Source organism: Glandiceps talaboti, chromosome 4 (assembly GCF_964340395.1).
Source record: "Glandiceps talaboti chromosome 4, keGlaTala1.1, whole genome shotgun sequence".
NCBI classification, from domain to species: Eukaryota; Metazoa; Hemichordata; class Enteropneusta; family Spengelidae; genus Glandiceps; species Glandiceps talaboti.
This window is the reverse complement of record NC_135552.1, coordinates 7,937,358-7,948,422: the sequence shown is the minus strand read 5'-3', so window position 1 is coordinate 7,948,422 and position 11,065 is coordinate 7,937,358. Positions and strand designations below refer to the sequence as shown.

Sequence of the window (11,065 nt, the reverse complement as noted above, 5' to 3'; positions counted from 1 at the left end):
CCCCCTCTACATAGTTGGTATATAATGGGTCACAAACATTTCAATTTCACTAAACAAATGACAATGTTGTCTTTTTGAGTAAGTCACCGTTTTACACATCAATCAATGTTACTATCACAGCTCTGCTATGTTTAGTTCATAGAGGGTGCAATTTATAGAAAGGATTGACTTTTTAAAAAGTCTTTTAACGTCACTGTTGCCCAATCACCACTAAAACAATTTAACATAAGTGTTACACACTTGTCTGTTAAAAAGTGAACTTACTAGAACTGATATAGCACCAAATCACTGTCCTAACAGTGTCTATGGGCAACCAACATTTGTACTAGCTTCATCGCCTCAATGGTATCCAGGGGCAACCATAGCTTGTTCTCATTAACAAATAAGAAACTACGACTTTCACCTCAATGGTACCTGGACACAGGTGACCACATATCAGGATTACTACCGAAGACATCTTTCAAATCTTCCGTACATTCATCTAATTTCATGACTGTGTCTGTCGATAGTTGTACTATTTTACAGTTGTCTTCTACCTGCTCTGGAGACCTTGCACCAACTATGACGGCTGAGATGCCCTGTTGTGCTAGTAGCCACGACAACGATGCTGCTGGCATGGAAACGCTGGCATCTTTACAGATGTCTCTGATGCTGTCAATTGTCTGAGATGGGAAGAATGACAGCAAATATTATTCATTCATTGGTAAATCACATTTTGGTGTTTGATATATTACAACCAATATACTGATAGTAGGAAATGTGCATTTATTTGAAAATGCATAAGCAAGTAATTAATTGTAAAGTTACTTAAACCGATTTGAGCAAATTAATTTATGAATAAATTAAACCTGTTTGATTCATTTACAATGGTAAGGTATGTTTGCTTATTATAAAATAGCCTAAAATAATTCTATGTCCTCATCTATTTATCAGTTTCCTTAAAAGGAAATCTGATGACTTTCATTTCAAGTATAATCACGCTATAAAAGTGACTAACTTAAATTCACATCGTTGTAGTGGGTTGAATCAAGTAGTAATTTACTAATGTTGGATTTTATGCAATGCTTTCCAATACGTATACTCGCAGTGCTTTACAATTATTACCCCTGGTATGGCCCTATAATGGCACAACGACCCTCAATATTTCCACAACTTCCAGGGGGCAAGCAATCCATTGCATCTTCTATTCACATTGTGACCACTATCCTACCAGGTTCCCAATTATACAGCTGGGTTGACTGGGACACAATCATGGCTCAAATCTTGTCCAAGGACTTTTGAAATTCAGAGTAAACACTGAAATGCCAGCACCAAAGCTCAGACTTGCAACCTGCAGATTCCAAGCCAGCCACTCTAATCATTCAACCATCATGATTCCACAAATACAATACTAACATACCACAAAAAACTAACAAGTGAAATATCAACTTACTTTAAATGTTTCTGCTTCTGCACCTTTCTGTCCATGTCTACTATGTTTTGTACTGTCTTTACTGAAGTGCCGTGTGCGGCGACGCCCTTCAGGTACGTCTTCAGGTTTTGTAAACTGACCACATAATAAGCCTTGTTGGAGTGGAGAATACGCCAACACACCAATGTTCCTCTTTAAACACTCTGGAATTATTTCATATTCTATGGCCCTCCATAGTAAATTATACGGTACCTATATGAATACCAAACATTGTTGATATTGTTAACATATGTGACATTAGTAATATCTTGTAAGGAAATTGCAAGAAAGGTGTATGACAATTAACAATCATAAATATCTTTAAAAAAAAAATGTGCACAAAGTCCATGGTTTCACTGTGACTTTTTCTGAACTTAATATGATGTAAAATTGTTATAATACTGTTATAAAATAAAAACATATAGACTTAAAACAAATTGATGGATCAAAATGTCAATGTGTGTGTATATATATATATGTATGTACAAAAATTAACACACACACACACACACATACATACACACATACATACATACACACACACCCTTATCCCTTATGAAAATGAAGTAGTGTGTGAACTCTGCAGCACTAGCTGCTATGCAATACAACTCTTTTGAACAGTTCAATTTCATTTGTCACTAATATATCATCTCAAGTATCAAATTTACATCACTACTTTACATCATTAGATACCAACACCTCTAGAGGGCACCATACAGCTGAAACCCTTACCAAAATTTCCAGTGCTTGGGTGCACCCTTGGTGTACCAGACGTACACCCCAAACACACAAAAGGTCCATTGACATACCTGATTAGTACATATACTGCCCTCATTATCATATACATCTGTGATATCTTTTGGTCCAAAATTACAGACTCCATATGCCCGTATCCTTCCCTTTGCTTGTTGTCTTTTTAATTCTGTTACAGTTTCCTTGACATTTTTACAATTTACCATCCAGTGTGCCTGTTAATAATAAAATCATTTTTTTTTCTGAAATGAGTGGCCAAAATGGGTACAGTAAGTCATACTCAGGGTGGGGAGGTGGGGGGGGGGGGGAGAATTAACCAAAATATACATGGCATATCGATGGATTACTTTATGTTCACACAGAAGTTACATTTACTATTAAAGTAATATTATATAAAGAAGGAAATATATCTTTTAATATTTCCTAAAATAGAAAGCACATCCAACAATATGATTAAATATTTGTGTTTACAAACCATGGAATAAAGTGAAAACCATTCCATAGATCCACACAACAAAATGGACTAAATTTATATATAGCACTGCTAGGAAAATCAAACGGTCATCCCAATATCACAAGTACTGGTAGTGATTGTGACTAAAATAACTGCTTTGAAATATGACACAGAGTCATCGCATTCAATGATTGGATCAGAGAAATTACCATTCAGTGATTCACAATGCCAAATGATATGAAATGAGATACTAGTATAGGCCAAAATATAATGCAGAAACAAAATATCTGAAAATCTACATTAAAACATAAAATCCACAAAACGAATCATCAATTATGAATGAGTTTTATTTGGTGTTATCCCATTTTGATAAAACTAACAGGATTATGGTTAAAGAAGAGAATTTTTTAATAATATAGTCAACTTTTAATAACCCTCCCAGTAGAAAATAAGCTAAGGGAAATTATGTCTAATAAAAATATTTCAATAGTTCAATAGGCCATTATGCTAAATAGAGTTACAACTGCCAACATCAGACCATGGGTGAATGGAACTTGTTACAAACAGGGAAAGTAAACAACTGAATTGGATTAATAACACTTGGCACAGCATGTTGGAAGTACAGAGACTTGTATTGCATTCCATCATTTGATAACAACAGTTTTATGGCTATTTTACATAATAGTTCACATTCACAAACAATTGACAGTTCCTCTGGTATTTCATGTATATCTAAAGAGGCCATAAAACTGTTCTTATCAAACCATGGTATGTAATACAAGTCTCTGATGTTCCAACATGCTGAGACAAGTGTTATTAATCCAATTCATGTGATTACTATCCCTGTTTGTAAAGGGTTCCGTTCATCCATGGTCTGATGTCAGCAGTTGTAAAAGACAACAACAGTCCTCTCAATTCATTATATTTTAGAAATATTTTTAAACTTTAAACTAATATTTTGAGTACCAAGCAAATTGGGTGATAGTATTTACAGTGTATATTAAGATGTAAACATTCTGGGTCATAGGTGTCAACAGACTGGACACAAATTGAGTCCACCCCACCCCCCACCCCCACCTACCCCCCATCAAATGAATTAACTGGCAAATATTTAAAATGTGGGCATTAAAATCTACATAATAATAATCTACAGTACTATGTGTTAATTGCTTTGATACAGAGTGAAAGTATAACATTTCCATAACATAACAGAATGTATGATTTAGTCTATTCTAAAATTGAATTGTTTTTTTTTTATATCAAAGTACATATGAAATATAGAAAATTAAACCTTTTAAAATATGCAAATCAGTTTTGAAAAGTTATGAATTAAAATATTCTCTTTAATCTGAATGCAGCATAATAAGGAAATGACGCATTAATGTTAGAGAAACCTTTAAAGTAACAAGAGAAAGGCTAGCTCAGAACTAATATTTTCATTCCAGACTGAAACCTTTTGAAGATAAAGAAAGAGAGGTGAATCTCTTCATCAGTCAATAGTAAATGCCAGCTACTGAATATTGACATAGAGACACTTAGCAAATACTTAGCAGCCCACTTTCTGGAGTACCTACTTGTCACAATGTGTTGACTTTTGTCATCTAACACTACACACAGCCTGCACAAGTAAAGACTGTACAGAGTTCACAGCTGCTAGTCTAGATATAGATGAGGTCATTTTCTTGGGGACAGCGACCTTTCTCACCTCCTGACAACATGATCATAAATCTCTAAAATTTCAAAAGATTGAGGGCTTTATAGTTTTAGTGTTGGCTCAGATATGGCATTCTCCTTTATGAATAATAAGATAAATGAAGGCAGCAACAGCCATACACATATATACAGCCAATACATGAACGCAGGTTTAGGTTTCCAGAAAAAAACTAACAATAATTAGTGAAAAACGTTTTCTTGCTTTACGGTTATTTCAACTTTAATAACAAATAACGTTTTCAGTGAAAAATTGGCTTAAAATATTTCATGTATTCAGTGTCTTTCATCTGTGTAAACCAAATGAATAATCTAACATGATTTAAAATTATATAGTAAAACTAAAAACGAGGACTTAAATTTGATAATTAATTCTTTTTTCCTTTAATGTCTATGCATATCATTATTAATGGATTCCGATCCACAAATTGGTTTGATTTGAAAGAAACTTAAAATTTTACCATTTTTCCTCTCTGTTCTAGGTTCTACAACATAAAAGTGTGACACACAGCATGTGAGCAAATTGCGTTTACATTTGTCGACATGTTCCTCATTCATAACTAAACTAGTACTAGAATTGTGAAACAGTTATGCAGAAATGACTACCAGTATTTATTTTCACTCTGATCCAATTTTGGTTTAAAGTTGAATAAAAAAGGTCAGTATGCAACAAATGAGAATCTACAAACATCCAGGTCCAGGCAAGTCTGAATGGTACATCCCAAGTAGTTGTTGTATGTTATTACACCAAAGACTGTATTGAAACTGGTCTTTTAAAAACCAACCCACATTTCCCAAAGGTAGTTTTTTTTGTTAAGGTTTGGGAACAATGGTAACAAGGGGGAGGGGGTATTAAACTTGCATAGTTGATTTTCATACCTCAATATACTTTAGTTTTGGTGGGAACCCTGTTTTAACACCCCAGGCAGGAGGGAGGTTTCAGATGGGATGTGACACATCAAGGCCCAAGTTCAAGACATGATCCATTGTATAATAAAAAAAACCCCAGATCTATTGTTATTAGGATCAGTCACAATCATTTGGTCAGTTACCTTTATTCTGATGCTGTGAAAGTATTTCTAAAGAATGAAGACATTTCATGTTATCGATCCTATGATTAGGGAATTTTCATACAACACACGTCTTTCTGTGATAACCGCCCCCCCCCCCCCCAACCACACACATACACCCCATAAAACATCATTGGAAATTATAAAAAGTAGAGTTTATCTATGACTTAACACCCTTAAAAATACACTGTAAGAGAATGAATCAAGCTATAAACCCTGTAAGTACTACAATCATAATCATAGTATTGGGTACTGTAGAGTGATATATTGTAATCAACTATGAATTATTAGAAATACATATATGTATGCACAAATTCTGAAACCAACTTAATTCCTACATGACTTTCATCAGTTTTTATCAAACAGTGTAAAAATGGCAAGAATCAGTCATTAACACTTACACAATAATGGACTTTACATGGGTGAGACATGCTTGAAATACATAATTAAAGACACTATTATAGCCCCAAAAGTATTATGATAAGAGGGAGCTAAACTGCCTGACAACCTCATGCAAATGCTCTTTTCAAATTTGTAAGAATACGGACAATGGGAAAGCCTGGTAGTTCATCCAACAACAGAACAGATTGTGTGCTTGTATACAAAGTATGTATAAGGGACGTCACAAGGCAAAGAAAAACACACCCCTGGCACAATAATGTGTTTGTTTACGCAATGTCAAAGGTCAGTCTACCTCCACTGAAGTGCTCACACTGTAGGTCACATAAAGTTAGATTAGGGTGCAGATATTCCATACAACCAAACTAGTTTGTTTCTTTCTTTCTTATACTTAAACTATCCAATAGAATTCAGACACCCATTAAATGATTACTGAGTTGATTACAGCTGCTACCTGTATTAGAATAATGGTTGTGTATTTTTATAAAACATAATATGTACAACGTACCTGATACAAATCAATGTAGTCTGTCTGTAGTGCCTGAAGACTTGCTGTCAGGGCCTGCAGAATAACAGACGGAAAAATAGTATGTGCAGAATTAAATATTACAACACTATAGAGAGTTTAAAATAAGTAATATCAAAGAATTTAAAAATGTTATATGTTAAAAATGAATCTTTGAAAGATTCTAGTGTTTAAAGTATGTAACATCAGTCAAAGGAAAACTTTTAGTACGACAGTAAATATAATTTTTTTAAAAATAATATACAATAAATATAATATTTCCTGAGAATTCACTGTGAAATTAACATCTATTTTGACACTAAACTTTAATATACAAAATTAAGTTAACCAAGATAAATCAATGTGAAAATGGAATCCATTTGACAGATACATTTATTTCAAATCAATACATTTACTCACATCATCATGTAGTCATAATTAGCACACGATAGTCAGAATTTGTTTTCTGCCAAAGTAAAGAGGAACTAAAATATGAGAATTATCTTTCCACTGAAATTTTTGTGCACAAAATACAACATTAATTCATTGTATCTAAAAGTGTTTCATTTTATTTGTGTCATTTTTTATAACTCATACCTTATCAATGTCTTCAGCTGTGTACTCAACTTGCTTGCCGTCTCTATATTTGCCAAATTTGGTTCCTATGACGACATCTTTCCTTCTATTTCCAAGACATTTTCCTAGTACTTTCTCGGACATATGATCCCCATATCCCTGAAATTAAAAAGAAGAAGTGATTTTACTATTTGGGTCAAGTTTTCACTGCACACCACAAACTGTTCATCGGGGTTATTTCAACAATGCCTTTGTATTTCTTCCCACTTTTAAAGGGCATTGAAAATAAATAGTATTGTTTGCGATGCCAATATAAGGATTTCATTTTTAAAAAAGAGTGTTTGTCAGTAACCATGGATTTGCCTAAAAATCAAAGTTACTCAAATATCTCGAAACTATAGTTTTTTGTTCCTGGTATTTTCTGAAATAATAAAAGGAAATTTGTTGGTGATTATCTTTTTCAAGTAAATAGACAATCTGTTAATAAAACACAGAATTCAGCAGCCATTTTGGATTCTTATAAATTTAGTTTATTTTTATGATGACATGAAATCAATTCCAATATTGTGCATGTTGACCACTGATTTGTTAACTGGGAATGTGTTGGAGTGTTTGGCAAAAGATTTCAGACTTGTATTTCTAAAAGTGCATATACATTGTACATTAACTTGTACACCCATCAACATAGTTCATAAGATCAAACTTCAAGTAACACCTTTATGACAAATAGGAAAACATATATAAATATGATTATAATACATTTAACATCTCCTTGTGAAAAGAGCTTAGTTTGTTTTATTTACTTTGTTTACCAAGTTTGTCCTTTGAGTCATCTACTGTTTTACAAGGTCCAACCTCTAGTAGTGGTCTGAGGGCCAACTGAATAAGACTGTAATCACCAAATATCCTTACCTCTGCTGTGTCAAAGAAATTCACTCCTAGTTCAAGTGCTTTATCAACAATAGCTCTGGAAGTCTGCATAGAAACACCATGAAGAAAAGACAAGTTTATATATAATTCTTTATTATTATTATTCTTTACATGTATACAACATTTAAAGTGGCCATATGGATGAGAATTGGGGTATTTATTTTGGATTTTTAATTTATAAAACAATTTTATCATCTTGGCTTCCTACTTGAAAAATCAAAGTGAAACAACATAGACAGAGTCTGTGTTTGAAACTCAATACATTGCAAAAATCTAAAAAAAATGTGTCAAAAAGTTTGTTATTGTACGTACAATAACAAACATTTTACACACTTACCAGTCTTTTGCCATTTATTGAGTTACAAACAAGGACTTGGCATACGTTGTTTCTGGTTGAATTTTCAAGTAGGAAGCTGTGATAAAATTGTTTTATAAATTAAAAATCCAAATTACATACCCCAATTCTCATCCATATGGCCACTTTAAATGTTGGAAACTCTTGTAAACATCAACAGCTATTGCCAGACTATGTATTGGTACCTTTAATAACCCCCCACCCCCACCCCCACCCCCAAACCCCCACCCCCTCCCCCCATATATTACATGTACTGAATAAATAAATGATTTATAAAATGTACTTGACATATGTCTATTATAAAGTAGAATAGAAGACTGTACATAAGACTATTTTCTTTAACTAATATTCTATATTACAAAGTTGGAAAACGAAGTATTATCACAGTACATTAGGTTCGTTTGCTGATCTAGAAATATATTTCGGTCAATAAATCATTGAAGAATATACATTCTTGTGTGAATTAATGTACAAAACAATTATGTCAGAGTGAGAACAAAGATGGATTGGTAAGATACACTGTTATATGATATAGTGGCACTGGCAAATGTGAAGCACATTTTGGGACAGAAGCAAAAATGGAGATAATAACAGGGATACAGATATTAGAGGGCAAGGCAAGTTTATTGGGTTTGTCAAATGGAGGGCTTGACAAGTGATCTATAGGTAACCCCTGATAGTAGCTGTTATACAGTTCAATAATGGCCAGCCAAACATTTCCATTACCCCCAGAGACTTATCAGTGCCTCACTACCTCAAGCCTACCTCCCAAATCACAAAGGTATAAGCTTTCAATTATAGTGAGACCACAACAAGTTTCAAGGCTTATCCTTCCATGTGCTATACATATATATATACCTGCTCTGATTGTGCTGGCCATGTCAAGTCACATTGCCCTCCATTGAACTGCCAACAACCAATACAAACTCTGGACACATTCAGTTCTGTTCCTGGTAAAGTAATTTTCTCCATTTTATTTGTCAGCTTACTTCAGTATATCAATCTACTGTGAGGAATGAACAAGATTGAATGTGTGAAGATCAGATCATATCATATCATATCATAGCATATCATATCATATCATATCATACTATATTATATTATAGTATATCACATCACATCACAACATATCACATCACATCACATCACATCACATCACATCATATATGAAATAAAGGCTTTGAGATTACCCTGCACTTATCATTTTATCACTCAGGGAGTTGTATTTAAAAATGTCCAGATAACCTTATACCTTTGAATATTATATATATATATATATATATATATATATATATATATATATATATATATATATATATATATATATATATATATATATATATATATATATATATATATATATATGTTGAGGGTAGAAGAAAATCAAGTCGGGTTTTTCGTCTCTACAAGCCTGTTTCGTGAGTAAATCACTCGTCAGGAGATGTTGATGTACATCAACATCTCCTGACGAGTGATTTACTCACGAAACAGGCTTGTAGAGACGAAAAACCCGACTTGATTTTCTTCTACCCTCAACATATACTCCGCTCTGCGTGCAGACGTATCGAGCACTGTACTACGGACAAATCTTACCACTGACTTCCTATATATATATATATATATATATATATATATATATATATATATATATATATATATATATATATATATATATATATATATATATATATATATATATATATATATATATATATATATATATATATATATATATTGTTGTGTATGATTTATGTATGTGTGTGCATGTATATATTAATACACACACATACACATATACATACACATAAATATATATGTAGATATTTCGTCTTCTATTTTTGTGAGTTACACACAATCAAATGAGAGTAACTTAAGCCTTCTTTGTTTGTTTGTTTGTTTGTCCTGTGATAAAAAATTCACCTAAACCAAACAAAATATATTGTAAATGTGCTTTTCTCATAAACTGATTTAATTATTCATGACTATTGAAATAAATTAACTGAACTTTGAGGTTTTTTATTTTTACAAGTTGAACAATTTAATACCATTATAACTGTAGACGACTTACTCCTAACATTAACTAAATAACAAGACATTGATTGGTTAATTACTTTAAATTGCTACACAATAGCTATTGTTATAAGAATTAACTATTACAATGTAACGAAATTCCTAAACTATTATGAAATCCCTATTAAATAGAGTACATCGCACTTTACATCGAGTGCTCCCAGACCTGGAACAAATAAATCTCTCTCACGCCCCTACTGCATATATCTAAGTGTACACACCAAACAAATATTTTACATCTCGATGGCTGTTTTGTGAGTCAACAGAAGGTCACCAAATAAACATGTACATTACACCTTCACCTTACACCCCCACGTGTGTATGCCTCCACTTCAAATTTCAGTTGTCCGAAACGAGCTGACTATCTAATCATTTTATGAGAAATGACACCGTTGGTTGAGTTGCTTTTATATGTGTCGGATCGTAGAGGACCCAGACCTGAAACTTGTATCAACTTGAAAATATTTGTATGGCTACGCAACTGGTAGTTTCATTCCATTACCAGTTACGGTATCTAAGTAGTTGGCAAGTTCGAAACCTTCCTCAATACACACCGTAGACGTACAGGTCTACGCGGCTACGTGTTGCACCCAACGTTCATAGCTATTTTACGAGTCTGTACCGTAGCAACACAAGGCTATTATAAAGTAGGGCTTCGGTTCTAGGAGAAATCGCCAGATTAGAAAGTGATCCCGTAGTTTAGTACATTGAAAAAACGGCTAAAGAATGAACTCCATACTTACCGTAGCTTCGACAACTCAAACACATACATGATACACATCGACGTCCACTG

At 33.2% G+C, this 11,065-nt stretch overlaps 1 protein-coding gene across 1 annotated transcript; it reads right to left on the bottom strand.

Moving 5' to 3' along the window:
- Nucleotides 1–343: 343 nt before the first annotated feature.
- LOC144434593 (putative oxidoreductase YccK) lies at nucleotides 344–11,065 on the bottom strand. The gene is made up of 8 exons (XM_078123064.1): nucleotides 11,016–11,065; nucleotides 9,061–9,208; nucleotides 7,830–7,892; nucleotides 6,939–7,076; nucleotides 6,345–6,398; nucleotides 2,260–2,418; nucleotides 1,433–1,663; nucleotides 344–662 (listed from the first exon to the last, which is right to left on the bottom strand). The coding sequence occupies exons 2-8, from the start codon at nucleotides 9,172–9,174 to the stop codon at nucleotides 405–407; spliced, it is 1,017 nt and encodes a 338-aa protein (XP_077979190.1). The 5' UTR covers nucleotides 9,175–9,208; nucleotides 11,016–11,065; the 3' UTR covers nucleotides 344–404.

What these genes read in the sequence shown, in the direction of transcription:
- LOC144434593 (XM_078123064.1), bottom strand. Translation starts at nt 9,174, where the DNA reads ATGGAGAAAATTACTTTACCAGGAACAGAACTGAATGTGTCCAGAGTT. An exon ending in GCAGTATATGTACTAATCAG is followed by an intron (nt 1,664 to 2,259) that starts GTATGTCAATGG and finishes GTATTCATATAG; the next exon opens with GTACCGTATAATTTACTATG. An exon ending in CAGAAGCAGAAACATTTAAA is followed by an intron (nt 663 to 1,432) that starts GTAAGTTGATAT and finishes TTCCCATCTCAG; the next exon opens with ACAATTGACAGCATCAGAGA.